Raw genomic sequence first — 19813 nt, forward strand, 5'->3', positions numbered from 1 at the left:
TGAAAATGTGTTAGCAAAAAGGTCATCTATAGTAAAAGGCTAAAAGTTCTTCTGAATACGAAGATAATTACAGGCTGGAGCTTCCAAAGAGGCCTCGAGATTGAAAAAATCGTACTTCCATAGGTTAGCAGTGGTCACGAGCAGTCTTGCATCGTGACTCTAATCGGGTAAACAACCAAACGCCTCGATGCGGCTGAAATTCGCTAGAGCGGACAACTTGGTCGTTTTGTTCCCTGTGAAAAAGCAAAAATTCCATTAGTCTTGACTACCAAAAGAAAGTTAAAGGAAAGGATAGTCAGTTTGGAAATTAAAAGGCAAATAACCTACTCGGCTCCCTAAATTTACAAACGCCATCATACTCGAAGAAGAAATATTTGGTGTCGTAAGCCTCAACGTTGCTAGGGTAACCAAATATCCCTCCCTCGATCGTAGATCGCTTTGATAGGTAAAAAGAATCTTTGTCCTTGATTTTCTTTAGATAGTAAGTGCATGCGAGTTCCAACGCTGTTAACTTGCCAAGTACATGTTCGCGGCATGCGATATAAATGGCAACTACTATCATATACGGGCGTTAATTGAAATGGCGCGACCTCGAAGTGGTTGAGGATCGACCTGATGAAGGGGTGAAAGGGTATCGTCACCCCGCATTTGAAAATTGCTTCTGAGATCGTAGCAATTCCCTCTGAAGGGTCCTGAGCAGTGTGTTACCTGTGCCGGTAAACGTTTACGTTGATCGCAAACTGATCTATTGCCTTTTGAATTTTGTCCGCAGTGGCTGCTGATAGTACCACCTGTGCGGGACCTATTGAGGTGCCCGAAGACTGTGAGCTTGTCCTTTCGGCTGCTCTTATCTATGAAGCATCCATTGCTCCTAAAGTCTAAAAAGGTACGACACGTGGAGGTGACTCGGTCTCTGTACATAGTGTTTCGTACGACGACTTACAAGAATAAAGACCCTAAACATCCTTGAGAATGGGTTCCCAAATATTTGTGCCCTTGGTTTTTAACTTTTAAGAGTGTTCCTTTTTTAACACTATTCAAGAATGTGCATCGTGTAAGTTTACTAGACGTTCATACCAATGTTCTGAAAACCAGACGGGACAATGACCCGTTCAAGGGTGCGATTTTCGGTTTGACCGGTTGGATCGGTCGGTTGGACCGTATTCTATACAATTACATTTTAGTCCCTAAAGGTTTGAAATTAATCAAAAACACTCCTATAATACTCCCTTAAGGTTTGAAATCTGTCTAAAACACCCTGTCACGCGAAGATTCTGGTGAGTGGTGGCGGCAACGACGATCAACGGCCAATCGAAGCTGGAATCTTGGGGCTTTTGATGTGTAGGTGCCGGTGACTCTGATGGTGGTGCTAGGGAGTTCCATTGACGTTGGAACTCGCCGGAATCAACAAAAGAAATCCGACGTCGCGTAAACTTTAGGTGGATGGCGAGCGACGAAGGCTGGATGACGGCCACTGAAAATGGATGGGTTTGGTCGTGGAGATGCCATCACGTCGAATGGGGGTGTTTTCTCCATCGAACGATGCTGGAATCCGACTGGATGGAGCTGCGATTGGACCGCGATTGGACCGCGACTCGGTAGTATTCCGGCGGTCCAACCGCGGCTCAATCCGGCTTAATGGTAAATGCCGATTTTTACAATATACCAGACTGAAAATACCGTCGATTGTCGATCGAACCGGTTCGACCGGACGGTCTGGTCCGGTTTTTAGAACACTGGTTCATACCCACCATTGCTGTAAAAAAGTGAGTCTTTAACAAAAATGAAAAGAAGAAAAGGAAGAGTTTTCCTTACCTCTTGGTTGCTGGGGATGAACGTTCTGTCGTAACGGCGAGTGCGCATCAACTGGAAGAAGGATGAACTGATTTCTTGAATGCAAAAACTTTGTTTCTCTCTCTGAAAATTTGATTTCTGTGAAAAATGAGGAATGGGCTTAGGGTTTTATAGGAAGGAAGGCGACGTTTTGCTTTCTTTGCAAGCGATGTTTGGGCGAGATGCATTCCTAGCCGTTGGATGTGACCACGTGTCGTCAATCCTCGTGAAAAGTAACCTTCATGCTTCGTGGAGATCAATCGATGTTTCCCTCTGTTAGAGACACCAAACATTGGCGTGGTTATCTCCTCCATATTAAATGCGTCCTCATCCGCATTTAATGCTTTAAAAGAGAATGTCATTTCAGCATCGCTTGCATTTAATGCTCACGGCTGATGCTTATTGCACAAAGACACGTCTGTTAGATAAAACTTATCTTATTGACTAGGCCAGCTATCAAGCGCAACGGATAACATCTGAAGAGGTCATTCGAATGAAACACTCTTCTCCGTGTATCGAGCTTGAAGCGAAGTGATTCCTAGTTTTCGATTAAAAAAATCCTAAGTGTTTTCAGGTCGCAAGCCATGGATAAAGTTCAAAGCACATTGGTATAGCATTGAGCAGGATCTGACCTAGGTCGCTAAACCTTTAAAGGACGATCACCTAAGGTCGCTTGCGCAATTCTCAAAGATCCACATCGCGACCTCCACTCAGTTTGCTAGTCGAGTTAGACCATGAACTCTATGTCATTTCAGCTGTTCTTCGCTTACAATTCGAGCAAGCGTTCCTCAGGACAAGTCAGATCATGGCATAGTCATGAAGTTCTCAAGGTTCAAACCTTGAACCTTAAGAACTAGGGGGCTTCTGTTATACCTAAAAATCAAGGGCTAATGCAAGTTTACGTCAGCGAGGACCAATTAGAGTTCAGGAAGACTTTGTGTCGTCCAAGCGCTGCCACGTCGTCCAAGGACGGAAGGAGTAAAGTTGTCATCAACTTGGCAGGTAAAAATTTGGTTTGTGAGTGGTTGGGAGTCGCCCACCTGCCCAAGCCCTATGCGATTTAAGGATATCTCCTGTACAATCAGCTAATAGGAAGCAGGGTAGGAATTGTACAGCACTTGCCCGCTTACAAATTTATAATCATTACCCATAAATCTCTTTCTATAAATAGAGGGCTCCCCTCCCATTTTCGGGATTCGGATAACAAAAAAACACTCACTCTCCCTCTTTGTATTTCTACTCTCTGATCGCAATACTCGACCAAACTGTAATCTCTCATTTATAAAAGGCAGTGGATGTAGGATTCGCTTTGAGCACCTGAACCACTTTAAAAATCATCTCCCATTTATTTACTTCATTTTCCATTCACAAGTAATTTCTAAGTCAGCTTAGCACTTTGCACGTGCGAATAGTTGGTGTCAAAAATCAACATCAACATGCATAAACCACAATCTCACATGAAAGTGTTTAGTAGAATTACATATCCAACTGAAACCTAGCCAAAGTTACAGATCCAATCAATTAAAATTACGAAAGTAATAATTCAAATTAGGATCATAATTATCACAAATACATGGCTACTTTATTTGATCAAATAGCCAAATCAATAATCATAAATCTATAATTGGGACAATATAATATATCTGCTATGAGTTTTTGCATCAAAAACCCAAATCAATCAAATCATACTCATATAATCAATTAAAATCCTGTGGACTAACTGAAATCATGAGGAAAATTTTGTTAGGGTTTTAATTGATTGTGTGTTCCGACTTCCATTCCATATGTTAGATATATTATGCACCATCCTCGCATCAAATTAAAACACCAAATTGGGTACCTCCTTATTGATAATCCAAATCTGAAGGAAAGTTGTCTACACACATGTTAAAATCAAGGGAAGGTCTTCCTAGCCTACTTCCAACAGTGTAGAATAATTTACAATGGGTCTAATTTTAGGGCATCTCTAACCCAACGCTATTTTGGTGTTCATGAAACTTACCTCCAACCCAGTGCCATTTTCTGCACCAATTTGGTGCCCAGCTATAGTGCCACATCAAATTTGGTGTAGCACTGTTCATGCACACCAATTTGGCGTGGCACTGTTCAAACAGTAAAAAAAAAAATGTTTTTTTTGTTATTTGTATTTAAGTTAATTTGATTATTATTTATATTAATATTTATAATAATAAATTCATAATAATTATGTAATTCAAAAAATGATGAAAAATTAAAAACAAAACTTTATTCAATGCAAATATTAAACTACAATAATTCAAAATAAAAATTAACACTAATTTAAAAACACTAAAATTAAAGGAAAATACAACATAAACTAAAATAACAATTTAGTATTTCGGTATATTAGTTCCGGATCCTCTAAGATCATCAAAATATTGGAAAGAATTAGAGTTATTTTGAGATCCTTGACCTTGTTGTTGAGCTCTTTTTTGTATAATTCTTGATTACTCATTTTGAAAAAACTCACGTAGGCTTGGATTAGTTATGGAATTCAAATCCTTGACTAAAATTTTTTCAAAGTAATTGTTATTTAATAAAAATATCATTCCCAATATTTAATTAATATATACAAAAATAATGAGTAAAATAAATTAATTTTTTATTATTACAATAAAAGAAAAAGAAAGAGATGAATATTCTAAAAAATATTCTTTTTTGTGAAATATTTAGTGTAATGGGTTGGAGATACAATAATATTTTATATTAATTTGGTCTGAAACTTATACCAATTTGGTGCAATGGGTTGTAGATGATCTTATATATAGGAAAAAGAGAAGGGACGTACCCTTATTTAATTGGGATTCTTTTAGAACGCCCTACCTTTCTAATATAAACACTCTTTATTGGGTTCACCCATCACAGAACCCATAACTTGGCCTACACTAAATCACCACATCAAGTTTATATTAGGTTTAAAGCCCATCAGATCCACCAAGCTCCAATCTCATGTTATCATCACAATAATAAATTGAGCTTCCAAGCACTTCAGCCTGGGGGTGAGCCTACCCACAAATTAAAAAAAAAAAAAAAAAAAAAAAAGTTTTCTATGGAAATTCTTCCCTAGAGTCCTTTGAGATTCTACATGTCTTTATTAATTTGACTTTTATGCCCTCACTCTTTCCTCTAATTTAGTCCATATAATATATCAAACAAATCACTATTAATTGTGATTTTTAATTCTCCGACCTGACCTCACTGTCATTTTCTCTTTACTTACTTTTTTGCATTTCATCCCTCTACCTAATTAATTATTAAACAGATTGCCAATTTCCTCTACTAATATAAGATTTTATGTTACAACTTAAACTCCTTTTTAATAGAAATAAAAATTAATAATTTATATAATTATAAACTAATAATCTACTTAATAATTATTATTATCTTTACCTAATTTTAATAAATTTTGAATGATTATATTATACTCTTTCACAAATCTGTCCTCCAACTAATGACAATGACATGACATAATTAAAAAAAAAAAAATCAGATTCTAATTCAATTTGGATTATTCTTTGAACTTTGACTATGACAATCTAATATCAAGAGTAAACGAAATTGTTAACTATTTAATTTTTAAAGAACTTAATCATATAAAATATTATTTTAAAAGCGCATATAACTCAATTCATTTTTCCATTTGGCCCTTGCTTCTCCCCATCCAATTCCATGACAAATTTCCATAAGACATCAATAACATCAATAGGTAAGAGAATAATTTGAATTGAAAGCAAATTAGATCAAGATTTACAGTTTAAGTTTAAGGTTTTTTGCTTTCTTCACATCAAAAGGTTTTTCCATGTAAAAATTTTATTCACAAATTAAAAAAATTTAATTAAGAAAATTCAGGATAAATAAAAAGGCTTCTGAATAGTTATTAAGATTAAAAATATATATTAAAAGGATAAAATAAAGATTTTAATGAGATAAAGTATTTTTATAAAATCAAATCAAATAAAAAAGGGGATTAATATAAAATAAATCAATAAATAGTAAAAATAATAAGGTTTTAGGAAATATTTGAAATAAAGAATTTGATTAAACTTACAGATTGCAGTTAATAAAGAGTTTGAAAAGGGTGGGTTTTTCCGTAATTTGAAACAAATAAAATTAGTCGACCAAATTTATAGCTTTAAAAAAGTAAGAGAAAAAATTAAAAAGGACTTAAGACGTCCTTTTCAAAAGAATTGAAGTACAATAGAAATTTAAAGGGCTAAAATGGTAAGTTACAGAAAGAAAAAAAAAGTAATTTTATAAAATCAAATATAAATCAGAAATTACAAAATTTAGAACTGGAATATTTTCCAATTTGCTAAGATTTTAGAAAATATAAAAATAATGAAAACTATTTTGTATGGAAAAGTCAACACATGCTTAAAGTAGGGGTATTTTCATAAATTTGTGCTCTTTTTATTAATAGAGATTTTTATGCCTAAATGCATGAATAATAATGTATTTACAAACAATGCTATTTTGAGAGGTTTTTATAATTTTATAAAATTTGTGTTAAAATTATTTGGACTTGGGCTTTTAAATCAATATTCGTTGCTTATTAAAAAAAGCTTTATTAGTAGACACTCTTAACCCATCAAAAGTGTCTCATGAAACGACTTTGGCCCGCAATCTCTCGCAAAAGGCTAAGAGAACATTTGTATGAACCTTCATGTGGCCTTGGGCCTTTGTGGGCCTCCTTGATAAAAGTGAGCATTAACAATATTTAATATTTAAATTTAAAATCTGAGATATTAGAAAAGTGAGTTGTTAAACCTCACCGTACATCCAGACCACCTAAAATAATATAATTTAACACATATATCAGACGTGAATTCAACATCAATAATGTTAGCCTTACTCTCTCTTCTTACTCATTTCTCTTACTCACTCATATGGTAAGTGGGTGTAGAGGTAGGCAAAGACCGGTCTCTTGCGGGCCCAGGCCTGACCTATTTGGGACTGGTCCCTTGGGACTAGGACCGGTCCCAGGCCCATGAGAAAAATCAGGACCCGAACCAGGCCCTAAGCCTAATCGGGACTGGTCCTATGGGCCCAGGATTGGTCCCATGGGACTTGGGTAATTTTTTTCCCCCCTCAATTTATTTTATATTTTTGGGGGTAAAACGAAATTTTATAGGGGGTTTTTAGTATTTTTTTAGGGGTAAAATTTATAAAATTTTTAGACCTGGAAGATTTTTTTTCTATAAATTTTATAAAATTTTATTTTAGCCCTCGTAATTTATATTTATTTTAAAATTAACAGGAGGTTTTATGTAATTTGGCAGGAGACTATATTGAAAAAATACAAAATTTTTTGGGCCCAGGCCTGGGATCGGTCCTAGGCCCAGGCCTTAGAGGAGGGCCCAGTGGAGGGCCCGGGCCCTCCTCCTTAGGCCTGGTCCCGTTTTGGGACCAGACCTCCTAGGTCCGGTCCTCTCAAGGAACGGTCCTAGGACCGGTTTTTGGAGCTGGGCTTTTGGGCCCGGTCCCAAATGCCCAGCTCTAGGTGGGTGTAAGAAGGAGTAATACTATTTTTACATCACTCTTTTACACCATATTCATTACATTATGATGTGACATATGCCACAACTACACAAAATTTTAATTATTTTGAATTTTTAATATTATAATAGAATTTATGTGGTTGTGACATATGCCACATCATGAAAATGGTGTAAAAGAGTGGTGTAAATAAAATATTACTCGTATAAGAAGAGAGATAAGGGAGTAAAAATGAAGATTAATATGAGTGAGTAAGAGAAATGAGTAAGAAGGGAGAATATGGCTAGTATTATTCTTAAACGATAGACCTATAACATCAACGAAGACTTACAAAATGACCTTGAGTATAAAGTCATTTGATAGAGTATAAAATTGTCAAATCAAATCCAATAATGGAGTTGTAACGTTACCAAGTAAACATGTTGGAATATCTTCAAGGCATTATAGGGAAAGCCAAAATATAAAATCATTATTTGAAAATATTCATTGAATATAGTAATTAAGATCAAGCTTTTACGAATAAAAGAAAAATAGAATGAAACCCTTACAAAGCTCTTTCCAATTAGTTTGGAGGTGGGAGATTTGAATTTAACCATCTTGAATCTTGGATCGATCAAACAATCAAATGGCTATCCTTTGCTATGGAAGACCCATATACTATCTTCAATCTCATCCATACCATATACAATGTGGCCCATTGGTTTGAATGTAGATCCTAGTTGCCTTCTTACTTACCAATTAAAATCCAACAAATGTACTAACTTTATTGGCCCTTAGTTTAATTGAATAAACCCTCGCTGACATTTCGGTGCCCTGCTTATAAATTAGTTTTAGTTCTGTAAGGTGCTCATCTTTGTCTTTGCTGTGAAATTAAAAATGGATACCAAATTCTATCTTCTGGATTTCGCATACTCAAACTTGCCGAAGTTACATCAGACCGGAATCGGAGCGACCCCGGCTATCGGAAGTTTCCGAATGCGAAAACGTTCCAATTATTGCCTTGGGTTGTGAAGATAGAAGCTTCCTTGTTCAACAAATGCTGAAGCTTGCAGTGTTATGCTTTTTCCAGTTTTTTAATTTCATATTTTTTATAATTGATTTTTATTATTATAACAAATATATAGATAAATCTTGTATATATGTAGGTTATCAATCATGGAGTAGACCGGAAGCAGTTGATAAAATTTTAGAAGTATCCATGATTCTTCAGCTTCCAGTTGAAGAGAAGCTTAAGCTATATTCAGATGACCCATCAAAGACAATGAGACTTTCCACAAGTTTTAATGTGAACAAAGAGAAAGTACACAATTGGAGAGATTATCTAAGACTCCATTGTTATCCACTCCAAAAGTATGTACCTGAATGGCCTTCAAATCCTTCTTCTTTCAAGTAAGTCTTTCTTCTCTTTCTTTCGCAATCAATTACATTATTTACATCTCTTGTTTCTGCTATCACGTGGCATGTTTATCAAACTAATTTAATATATGTTATTTATCTTACCACGTTAGAATAACTTCATATTTATATTTTAAACAATTAATTAGAAATTACAAATAATTTAATTTCTTGTTATTACCAAGTAATCTAAATCATTTAAATACATTTTTTTCTTGGTAAATTTTTTTTTTTTCACAGAAAAGATTCTTGTCCTTCTTAGTATCATAAAAGGGTTAGATTCTTGATGGTACTATGTCGAATAACTGAAAACTGTCTGTTGTATTTATATTTTTAATAATGTTAAGGAGAAAGAATTTTTGTAAAAATGATGCGACAGAAATAATTAAAGTAAATACAAAATACTCTATATATACCTGTTGTGTTTGTTTTTATTATTCAAACCCTATTTTCTATATATTTCAAAATACTGTTTGTTTAATTATTGAGAAATATTATTCTATTTTTAATTATTTTAACCCCTTAAGTTTATTAACTTAATTAAACACCCCTAAAAAAAAAAAGTTTAAAGTTTAACAAAACAACCTTACCCATCCATAGTTTTCATATTCCGGCAACCACCATCGGTGTGGTCGGAATCTGTCACAACGGCCTAAAAACGATCGAAACTGGCCATTTATTCACCGATCTACCGTCAACGACATCCAAGAAATAGCGTCATTGACAATCACACGGCTATATCTTTGGCCATCTCTGACGGCCATATCTGTCTTTTGCGGTCGTCGACGGCCAATTGGCCATAGATCTGGCCTTTTCGGCCAGATCTGTGTGGATCTGGTAGAAAAAGGCCAGATCGACACACCCCACGGCCGATCTGACCGATGTACGTCGTAAGGTAGATTTCGACCAGATTTCGAAGGTGGTGGCCAAATCTGACACTGTGGTGGGTGGGGTGTTTTTGTCATTTTACAAAAAATTATATTGGGGGTGTCTAGTTAAATTAGCAAACCTAGAGAGTTTTTTTTGTTAATTTTTAAATTTTATCTCGTAATACTCATCTTATTCAACTACTTATATTATTTTCAAAATCTTATCCAAAATAACAATAAACGTACCCAAATACACCCGACTGTTCTGTCTATATAAAAAGCTTTTTATCTCTTGTTTATTCGAATTTATTTACACTACAAAATTTGTTACCCTGTGATGAATATAGGCTTAGCTATAGCTATACGTAAAAGACATACAAACTAAAACTTTTTTTTTTTTTTTTTATTTTTTTTATGGGGACTATACATAGTATTACGTGAGCAAGGTGACATCATACAAAAGGAATAGATTCTTATTATGCTTTTGCCTTTCTGGCCAATTTGGCTTCGTGGGGCATAAATTAAGGTGCTATGGTCCTCTATGGGGCATAAACCACGAGGTAATCAATATTCTTTAAAGTCTTGGGTCGTCTTAACGTTTGGTCTCTTTCTATAAATCTTGCTAACTACCCCTGTAGTTTCTCAATTTATTAGCTCCCCTAGGTTTGAAAATTCCCAGCTTTACTTTTGTGTTAAAATAATTATAAAACAGGTTAATTAGTAGTTTTGTCCCAAATTTAGAAATGAAATTATATTAAATTTATGGTTAGTGTTCAGATTAGATTTGAGGTTTGGATTAGGTTTAGGTTCTACCTAAGAGGCGATGAGAAAGGGAATTAGAATTAAAGTTAGGTTAAGATTTGAGTTGAGGTTTGATTTAGTTGGCGCTTATCTGGGAAAAGAGAAAGTCGGTTGCTGAAGAACAAACGAATTAGAATTAAAGTTTGAGTTAGAAGTTAATTTCAGGTTTGGATTTGGTTGGGACTTGGGGTGTATCAAAGGAAAAGAGTAAGCATGATATGAACCTATAATTTTCCTATCCAAAGAATCGATACTCTAAGAAAAATCTAGGCATAATTCTAACATACCTAAAGTCTAGTAATTTAAAATTATTCCCAACCTAATTTATTGGAATTTTTTTTACATATTTAATACTATAAAAAAAAAAAACAAAACACAACTAAGGACTTAGCTTCTTACCAATAGAAGGATTTAGTAGGCAGAGGGGAATAATTTTATTCCACCCCTAATAGCCAAGTCTTAAGTCAATTGTCTCTTGTATTTCTACAAGTCAATACAAGAGACAATTGACTTGTAGAAATTTTGATTGGTAGATAAAGAAATTGATTAGAGTATTAATTTGTACACGTGGTGGGACCCATAAGATATTCATCATTGATACGAGTGGGGTCCTTTATAGTAAAAAAATACCTTTTGGGTTGTCTTTTTTCCAAAATAATCAACGGTCATGATGCATTGATGGAGTACGATCTGAAATCAAAACCATTGTGTACTTTAGAAACAAAAACATAATGCACCCACCATACATTGCATTTAATAAAAGGATGGCCCGGTTCTGCACCACGTGACATCATCGCCTGAAAGCGTGTTTACGTAACCAGATTGAAGCGTGTTTAATGGTCAATTACACCAAATTGCACGAAACTTTTTAAATTTAATAGAAATTTAATAGCTTGCATGCTGCCACGTCTGCGTCATCCTAAAAATACGTCACTTTTAAGTTTTGTCGTAGCGTAAGAGATCTTTAATAATGATGTTTAAAAAAAGGATAACTTTTACTTAAATAAAGAGTATTTTTATTAATTTTTTAATATAAAAAATAAAATTTTTATTCAAATCTAATAGATATTTTAAAGTTTAAAAGAGAAAATATATTTTTTCAAAAAATAAACTTAATAAAATAGATAAAATATAAATAAAATATATAGAAACTTGTAATTTATTATTTAAAATTAGGATAGAGAGTAAAATTTGATTTTCTAAATATAGAGAGTTAAACTCACTCTTTAATTTATATTTAAAAAATAAAGAATTTATTGGACTCTTATTTCTATGGATAAACTCTTTATAATAAAAAGTTTATATCATATAAATAGTCATTTGGAGATGTTTTAAAATTATACGTACACTTGGCTTTCATTTTTTTTACTTTAAATTATATTTTATCTACACTTTTGAAAGTCTAACCTCATCCCTCATCCACACATGACCACTTTCTTTCTTCTCTTTCTCGTTTTTTTTTTTTTTTTTTTACTCTTTTTGAATAGAGTAATACTATTAGAGTTGGAAAAGTAACCCGTCCGGCCTGACCCGCGGCGGGTTGGTCCTAACCCACCCGCCAACAAAGGCAGGTCGGGTTAGGCCCGCCATGTTTACTGGAATGGCTGGCCCAACCCGGCCCGCCAACCCTAACCCTCCGGGTTAGGTTGCGGGTCAGGCCGGGTTAACCCCCTTTTTTTATTTTTTATTTTTTTAAATTTTTAATTTTGTTTTATTTAGTTAACTTTTCAAATAAATAATTAACGATTTATAAATGAATAAGTGTAATTGTTTTTAGTTAANTGCGTCATCCTAAAAATATGTCACTTTTAAGTTTTGTCGTAGTGTATGAGATATTTAATAATACTCTTTAAAAATAAAAAATATTTTTTATATAAATAAAAAATATCTTTATTTATTTTTAAATATAAAGAATAAAATTTTTATTTAAATCTAACAAACATTTTAAATTTTAAGAGAGAAAATATGTTTTTTTAAGAAAAAAACTTAATAGAAGAGATAAAACATAAATAAAATGTATAGAAATTTGTAATTTATTATTTAAAATTAGAATAGAGTGTGAAATTTGACTCTCTAAATATGAAGAGTGAAACTCACTCTTTAATTTATATTTAAAGAATAAAGAGTCGGTTAGACTCTTGTTTCTATAGATAAACTCTTTATAATTAAGAGTTTATGTCATATAAAGAGTCATTTGAAGATGTTTTAAAATTGTACGTACACTTAGCTTTCATTTTTTTTTTACTTTAAAATTTTATTTTATCTACTCTTTTGAAAGTCTAACCTCTTCCCTCATCCACACATGACCACCTTTCTTTCTTCTCTTTCTCTTTATTATTATTATTTTTTTTTTCACTCCTTTTTATTAGAGTAATACTATTCTTATAAAAAAAATTTTACAAAGATTTCCATACAAAATGAAGTGACAAAAAATGAATGAAAGAATGAAACAAAAATTTATTTTTTCATTCATTTTTTACCATCTCACTTTATATAAAAATCTTTATAAGATTTCTTTGTAAGTATAGTATTATTATTTTTAATATTATATTAAAAAATAAATTGATAATTTCTTTATTTCAATCCTCACCTACAATGAATTTTTAATTAAACACTGATTTTAGAATTTATTATATCAAATTATTTTTTTATAATTTATTTTTAGAATTAATTAAATATAATACTAATATTTATTTGAATTGACTTTCAATACCATATTCATTACATGTATTCATATCCCATCTAATTCCGAGTTAAACAAAGATAGATCGACAAATTTTGAGTAAATCCCTATGTTTGAGGAATTATGAAAGCACCTACTGCTTTTAGAAGTAAGACCTTAGCCCTATTTTGTCCAATTTCATTAATTAAAATTTGTTAAAACGTGAAAAGACGATTTTTACCATTTACCAAACTAACATAAATACCCCCTAATCGCCCAACCAGCTTCTAGTGCCTATGTCGTCACCTGCAACGGCCTTGTGGCGCAGCTAGAGGCTATTGCCTCGTAGCACCCGCCTAGGTCGGATCTGGCCCTTGAAGGCAGTGTTGAGGCCAAATTTGGTTTTGGAGTTGGTAGAGGCAATAACCAACGCCTTTTTTCAATTACCCAAAAAAAAAAAAAAAAAACACCAACGCCTTTTTTTTTTTTTAATAATTAAATAGTTTATGAAAATGGTGAAAATAATTAAATAAGATTAGAAGTTATTCAGGCGCTAGAAAGTGCATGATCGGGTCTAGGAGAGTGGAAGAAGGGAATGAAAGGGATATAACTGTAAAAAAAATTGCGATTTGACGAACCACATTGAGGTCCCTTTGGTATGACTTATTCGAATATGGATTATATAAGAAGAGCTTATTAGAGTTTATAAAAATATAACTTTTATGAAAAAGTTGTTAGTCGTCAGCTTAGGAAAATTTAAAACAACTTTTTAGTATTAATTTATCAAAACAGCTTTAATATACATGAATAAATCCAGTCAAATTTATAAAAAATAATAAGGATATTTTTTAAATTTTAATGCTTTGAATCTGTGTTTTAAAACTCAGACCGACCAGTTTAACCAATCAAATCGTCAATCTGTGCCTAAGTCGGTCCGATTAGCGTCGAAAATCGGAATTGTAACTAACCCATTTTGAAATACGGTTGGACCGATGTTACTGTAACAAATCACTGGTCCAACCAGTTTTTTGCCAAACCAAGTTAACTCAAATTCCCAAATTTCTATGAGTTTCAATAAGAGGAGAGGTGTCATCGACCAGGAAAACACAACAACACACAATTAAAACAAGCACTAGGTAACCAGGAAGCCAAAACCAATAAAAAAATTAGTTGAAAATCCGATAAATCCCACACCAAAAAAATTCAAATTGCCGCGGCTGGAAGGTGGCTCTCAGTTGGCGTTCGACGGGCAAACAAGAATCGATGTTAGGGGGGTTTCGAAGGGTGGATCAAGGTGAGTTGGGAAGTGGTGTCAGATTGAGTTTTGGTCGCCAAAATCACCAAAATTTGGCCAAAAAACAGCGAAACCCTAGCTTGTGATTGCCAGCGTTTGGTGGGTGGAATGGCTTGGGAACTTTAGGGGTTTTGTAGGGGAGTAGCTCATGAGTCTAAGGGTTGTGGTGGTTGGGGTTGTTGTCGCTCAAAATGGCTAGAAACTAGCAAAGGACAATTGCTCGATGCGGTTCTCATGGTCGGCAATCAATGAGTGATGAGAGGGGATAAAAGGTATGGTTTTAAAGAGAAGAGGGTGTGGGTTCAATGGTGGTGATAAGGGTGATTTTGGGTGAGAAAATAGTCGAAAAAAAGGGAAAAGGTCGGCGTTGCAATCTGGCCAAACGAATAAGAGATGAAGAGAAACAGGGGGAGAAAAAGAGAAGAGGAAAGGAAAAGAGAAAAAAAAAAAGTGTAGATGCTATAGGGGTGTGTTTGCTTTATTTCAAACCTATAGGGACTAATGGAATTTTTAGGGATGTGTTTGTTGGATTTCAAACGGCAGGGACTAATAAATTTTTTAGGGATGTGTTTGATGTACACCGGTTAGACTAGTCGGTCAACCCGAGAACTGACCCCTTGATCGGGCTGATTAGCGATTTGATCAGATTGGTCAATCCAAGAACCGACCCCTTGGTTGGGTTGAGCAATGGTGTGGTTTTTAAAACATTGCTTTGAATAAGCTTAAAAATAGCTTATGGGATTTTGAGTTTCTCCCGTGAAATAGCTTATTTTGAATCCAATAAACACTGTGAAATGCAATCAAAAAACCTAATTTTTTATTTTTATTTTTATTTTATTTATTTTATTTATTATTATTTTTTTAAAGTGCTTATAGCCTTAACTGAGCTCTTCTAGCAAATTGAAAACTAAACAAGCTTTAATTAATGTGTGCATTTTTTTTTTTCCATTTTGTTCTCTTATATTGTTTGGGTTTTTTGTTACCTCCGACCAAGTACTAAATGTACTAATTTTGTTACACTAATATATAAAATAATTATAAGTGTAACGGTGTTGAATGGTTTGACCGGCAGAACAACTTATAAATCATGTAAAAAAATATGTTTATTTTAATATCAATGTGCTTATTGCTCAGCTTATTTGACTTGCTTGGAACTTAGATGACGATGATAATGAATAATTACAAAAGTGAAGAAAAAGTAGATGTTAATGTACAATTAATCTTTGAGATAAAAGTCATATCGGCTTCCTTCTTGATATTGATTTGTTTAGCTACTTCTAGATGGATTTATACATTATTGTCAAACTTTTAAACATTATTTATTTGGTCATCCCCACTATCGTCATCTTATCATTACAATATATAGGTGGTTTTAACCGGTGATTTTAAGGCAAATATTATATAATTTTATAACTATTCAAAATCTAATCATTTCAATATACTAAAAATAAAATACATCAATAATTATGGACTGACCCACATAGTAATGAGTGAGGGCTGGTGTGACTTTGCTCAATTTTTTTTTCATTCTTTTGATTTTGTTTTTTTTGTATTGACCACTCTATATTTGTATTAATTAAATTTGATTTCATTCATTTACTTTTCCTTTATTTTATTTTATATTATTTTAAATTTGTTTACTCTAAAATTAATTTCTGGGTCTATCTTTATCAATAATTAAAGTAGTTGTTTTATAATGAATCTAAAGTATAACTCAAAAGAACATATTAGTTCACAATTCTTTGATATTTATCATTATTTTCGTCATTTGTTTCTGATGGTAAATTGTGTTGCATAAATTGTTAGGGAAATTGTAAGCAATTACTGTAAAGAAGTTCGAGAACTTGGATTGAGATTGGAGGAATTAATATCAGAGAGCTTAGGTTTGGAAAAAGGATACATAAAAAAAGTGTTGGGTGAACAAGGGCAACATATGGCTGTGAACTATTACCCACCATGTCCAGAGCCAGAGCTCACTTATGGGTTGCCTGGCCATACTGATCCAAATGCTCTTACCATTTTACTTCAAGATTTACAAGTTACTGGCCTTCAGGTTCTCAAAGATGGTAAATGGCTTGCTGTTAAACCCCACCCAAATGCTTTTGTCATTAACATTGGTGATCAATTTCAGGTACTGTTTCAACTTAAATTTAGATTTATATTAATTTTCATAAGTCAATGGTGGATTTCAAGCTACTGGAATTATTGATGCAGGCATTAAGTAATGGGAGGTATAAAAGTGTGTGGCATCGTGCTATTGTGAATGCTGACAAGGCAAGGATGTCAGTTGCTTCGTTTCTATGCCCAAGTGATGATGCAATTATCAGTGCTCCAAAATCTCTTTCTGGGGATGATGCCCCTGCAACTGTTTACAGAGATTTCACGTATGCAGAATATTACAAAAAATTTTGGAGCAGAAACTTAGATCAAGAACACTGTTTGGAGCTTTTCAAGAACTAACTGGTATTTGTAACACCCTGACTCACTGTCAAGATATTATGAATTTATCTATTATCCACCTCAAATGGTGAGGCTTTGAGTACGTTTACTCTTGATTCATTTTCAATGATGAAGTCATGAGTTAAACCTCACTATTTGAGGTAAGTAAGAGACACAATTCAACAATATCTTAACATTAGGCCGGGGTGCTAAAGTGTATCTATCATTTGTTGTTATGCATGTATTAAACATTTTGATATTGTGTTTGAACTTGAACTTCCTACATTGTTATATTATTTGTGGTATTGTTGTAATAAAATTTTTCAGGAACATCAAGAAAGGTTAGTTTTACCTATGTAATCCTTGTTTTGAATAAAATTCGACAAGTGTACGAATGTATTGGAGTATAAGCCAACATGGATTGATTATTAATAGAAAACTTAGTTAACTAAACTAAATCTATTACGAACCCAGTTCATAAAAACTAATTAAATAAATTAAATTATTGACATTAAATCTAAATCTAAAAAATTAAATTAAACAACTCTAATTAATTAAAATCAAGGACACAATTAAAAAGCAAATTAAGACATTAAATCCGCCTATCTTTAACTCTTAATTTTTCAAGTATGACTTATTTCCCAATTTTAATTGACGGACAATGAAGAAATCAATCCACTGTCTCATATGAATATTTTATTTAAGCACAATTTAATAATCTTATGTAATTCCTCTTTTGCCTAAGAAATGATTTATAAAACATTCATTGTATCCAAATTAATGAAATTAGATATAACATGCTTAAACAAGACTCAATTAATCAAATAATTTTAACTTTTAATAATACATGATATTAAAGAGTAAAGAATTTTTTTCAAATTAACGGGGAAGCAAGAACATTAATCTTTAATAGCATAAATAAGATAACAAAATCTCATCACACATAGGTGTCATCAGCCTTCATCTAAGAATTACTGAACGACATATTAAACTAGAAACAAAATTAAAACGTTGAACCGAAAGCATGTAGAGAACTCTCTCACCAAGTCTTCAGTCTCCAGGATGCGACTCTCTCTCAATAATCTTTAAATAGGCTAGGGTAAAATAAATTTTTTTCCTTATCAAAATAAGGATTCTATTTCATTAATTTTCCTTTTACCATTGTAATAAGGATGGGTCGCACATCATTAAATGCAAGAGTTGCTTTCTCCCATCCCATTCCTTACCGTGTAAGCACTTGAAAGTTTCCGGCAAATTTTACTTTGGTCCCTTTGTTTAATTGTTGGCTAAGGGGCTTTAATCTTTAATCAATTGTGTTGGGCCAAATACAACTTAATTTCTCATCTTGAAATTGGATTGAAAGCTTTTTCCCAAACTTTGACATTTAATTCACGTAAAACAAAAATAATCTTTAAAATAACTAATAAAATAGACCCAGCAGTAACCCACAGGCCTTGTAAACTTAATCAACTGAAAATTTACTTGCTTATGAGAGCTCTTATTAGTTGTGTTGTCGAATAAAAAATTCAAACACAGAGATGTCTCCACCTATGCACAATTGATCAAACACACACTTTTAGGAAATAGAAAAACCAAAGAAACTGCAAACCTTTGCGCCTCTACTGACAACATTCCATAAGACAAAATTGTATTGGCACAACCATCTAGGTCATTGTAATAAGAGCCATAAACTTCCATTTGCCAATCTACTGTCAAAAGTCGTGGATCGCTTGATCTTGTTCACACATATGTTTGGGGACCAGCTCCTGTTTTTTTTCAAAGGATGGTTTTAGCTATTACGTAATTTTTGTTTTTCATTTTATGAAATATCTTTGATTGTTTCCGTTGCGTTAAATATCTGATGCTACATTCACCAAATTCATCACTATTTATTCAAATGATGGTGGAGAGTTCCAAGAACTCAAAAAATTATTGGAACAAAATGGAATCCAACACCTCCACACACTTCCTGATCACAATGGCTCGATCTGTAGAAAGAAGACATAGACATCTTGCTGTAACTAGTCTTGCTCTACTTCACACTACTTCTCTCCCTCTCTTATTTTGGTCATATGCTTTCAAACCAACTTTTTACCTTATAAATCGTCTTCCCTCACCTGTCGTACAAAACAAAACACCTTTCCATGTTTCAATTATTACAAAATGATCAAAACTTCACACCATTGGACGCTTTCCATGGCTAAAACCATACGGCAAACCCAAGTTTAAGTCTTGTATCATTCTAGGATATTCCACTGATCAAAGTGCTTATTGAAAGTATTGTGAAGCCAAACGACGCCGTTCGCTTCTAAATTAAGTGAGTGAATTCTAACCATCAGATCAAGACAGATCCAATGGCTCATATTTGCTGATATTCGTTGATATAAAAGAGGGCAAAAATCAGTGTAAGGGTTATAGGGTTTTAGTTTGAATAGTTAGGGTTCTTCTTTGTTGTATGAGCAATTGATTTGGGGTTTATTCACTGATGTCTTTCTCCTTGTAATCTAGGCAGATTGTGAGAGGGTTGTGTTTCCTTCTTGAGGCTAGGTTAGTCCTTTGGTTTCTTGCAGATTAGGGAGAGTTCTTTGAGTGATTAGGCCTGGGTAAAGTGTTGTTCTGATTCGACAGATTGTGTGTGTAATCTTCTTGTAATTGTTGGATAATTCTAGTGCAGTGAGTCTCCATATTTCGGGGCTCAACGTGGATGTAATCTATCTGATATTGGATAGGTGAACCACGATAAATCTTGCCTTGTTTGTGTGTGTGTTTGATTTGTTCTTGAATCTTGTTTGTGTTTGGATTGGACTGCGTATTGATCAATTTAGGCTCAGGTTATAACAGTGGTATTAGAGCCAAAGTCCTAAGGTGTATCTAGGTTAAAGATCGACTAATTCGTGACAAATTGGAGATTTAGGGTTTGTCAGAATTGGGGGTTTTTTGATTTAAAGTTTCTCTAGATCATTAGGACATCGAATCTTGCTGAGTCTTAGGTTAATTCGTGAGATT

The 19813-nt window shown here is 33.4% G+C and overlaps 1 protein-coding gene across 1 annotated transcript; it reads left to right on the forward strand.

Moving 5' to 3' along the window:
- Positions 1-2723: 2723 nt before the first annotated feature.
- On the forward strand, positions 2724-17159 carry LOC116133217 (protein DOWNY MILDEW RESISTANCE 6-like). The gene is given in 7 exon segments (XM_031418912.1): positions 2724-2835; positions 8191-8271; positions 8274-8398; positions 8472-8514; positions 8517-8736; positions 16175-16499; positions 16583-17159. Coding segments are annotated over 7 exon segments (1152 nt in total). The 3' UTR covers positions 16829-17159.
- The last annotated feature ends 2654 nt before the right edge of the window (positions 17160-19813 follow it).

This window comes from Pistacia vera, unplaced genomic scaffold (assembly GCF_008641045.1).
Source record: "Pistacia vera cultivar Batoury unplaced genomic scaffold, PisVer_v2 Contig1078, whole genome shotgun sequence".
Classification (NCBI taxonomy): Eukaryota; Viridiplantae; Streptophyta; class Magnoliopsida; order Sapindales; family Anacardiaceae; genus Pistacia; species Pistacia vera.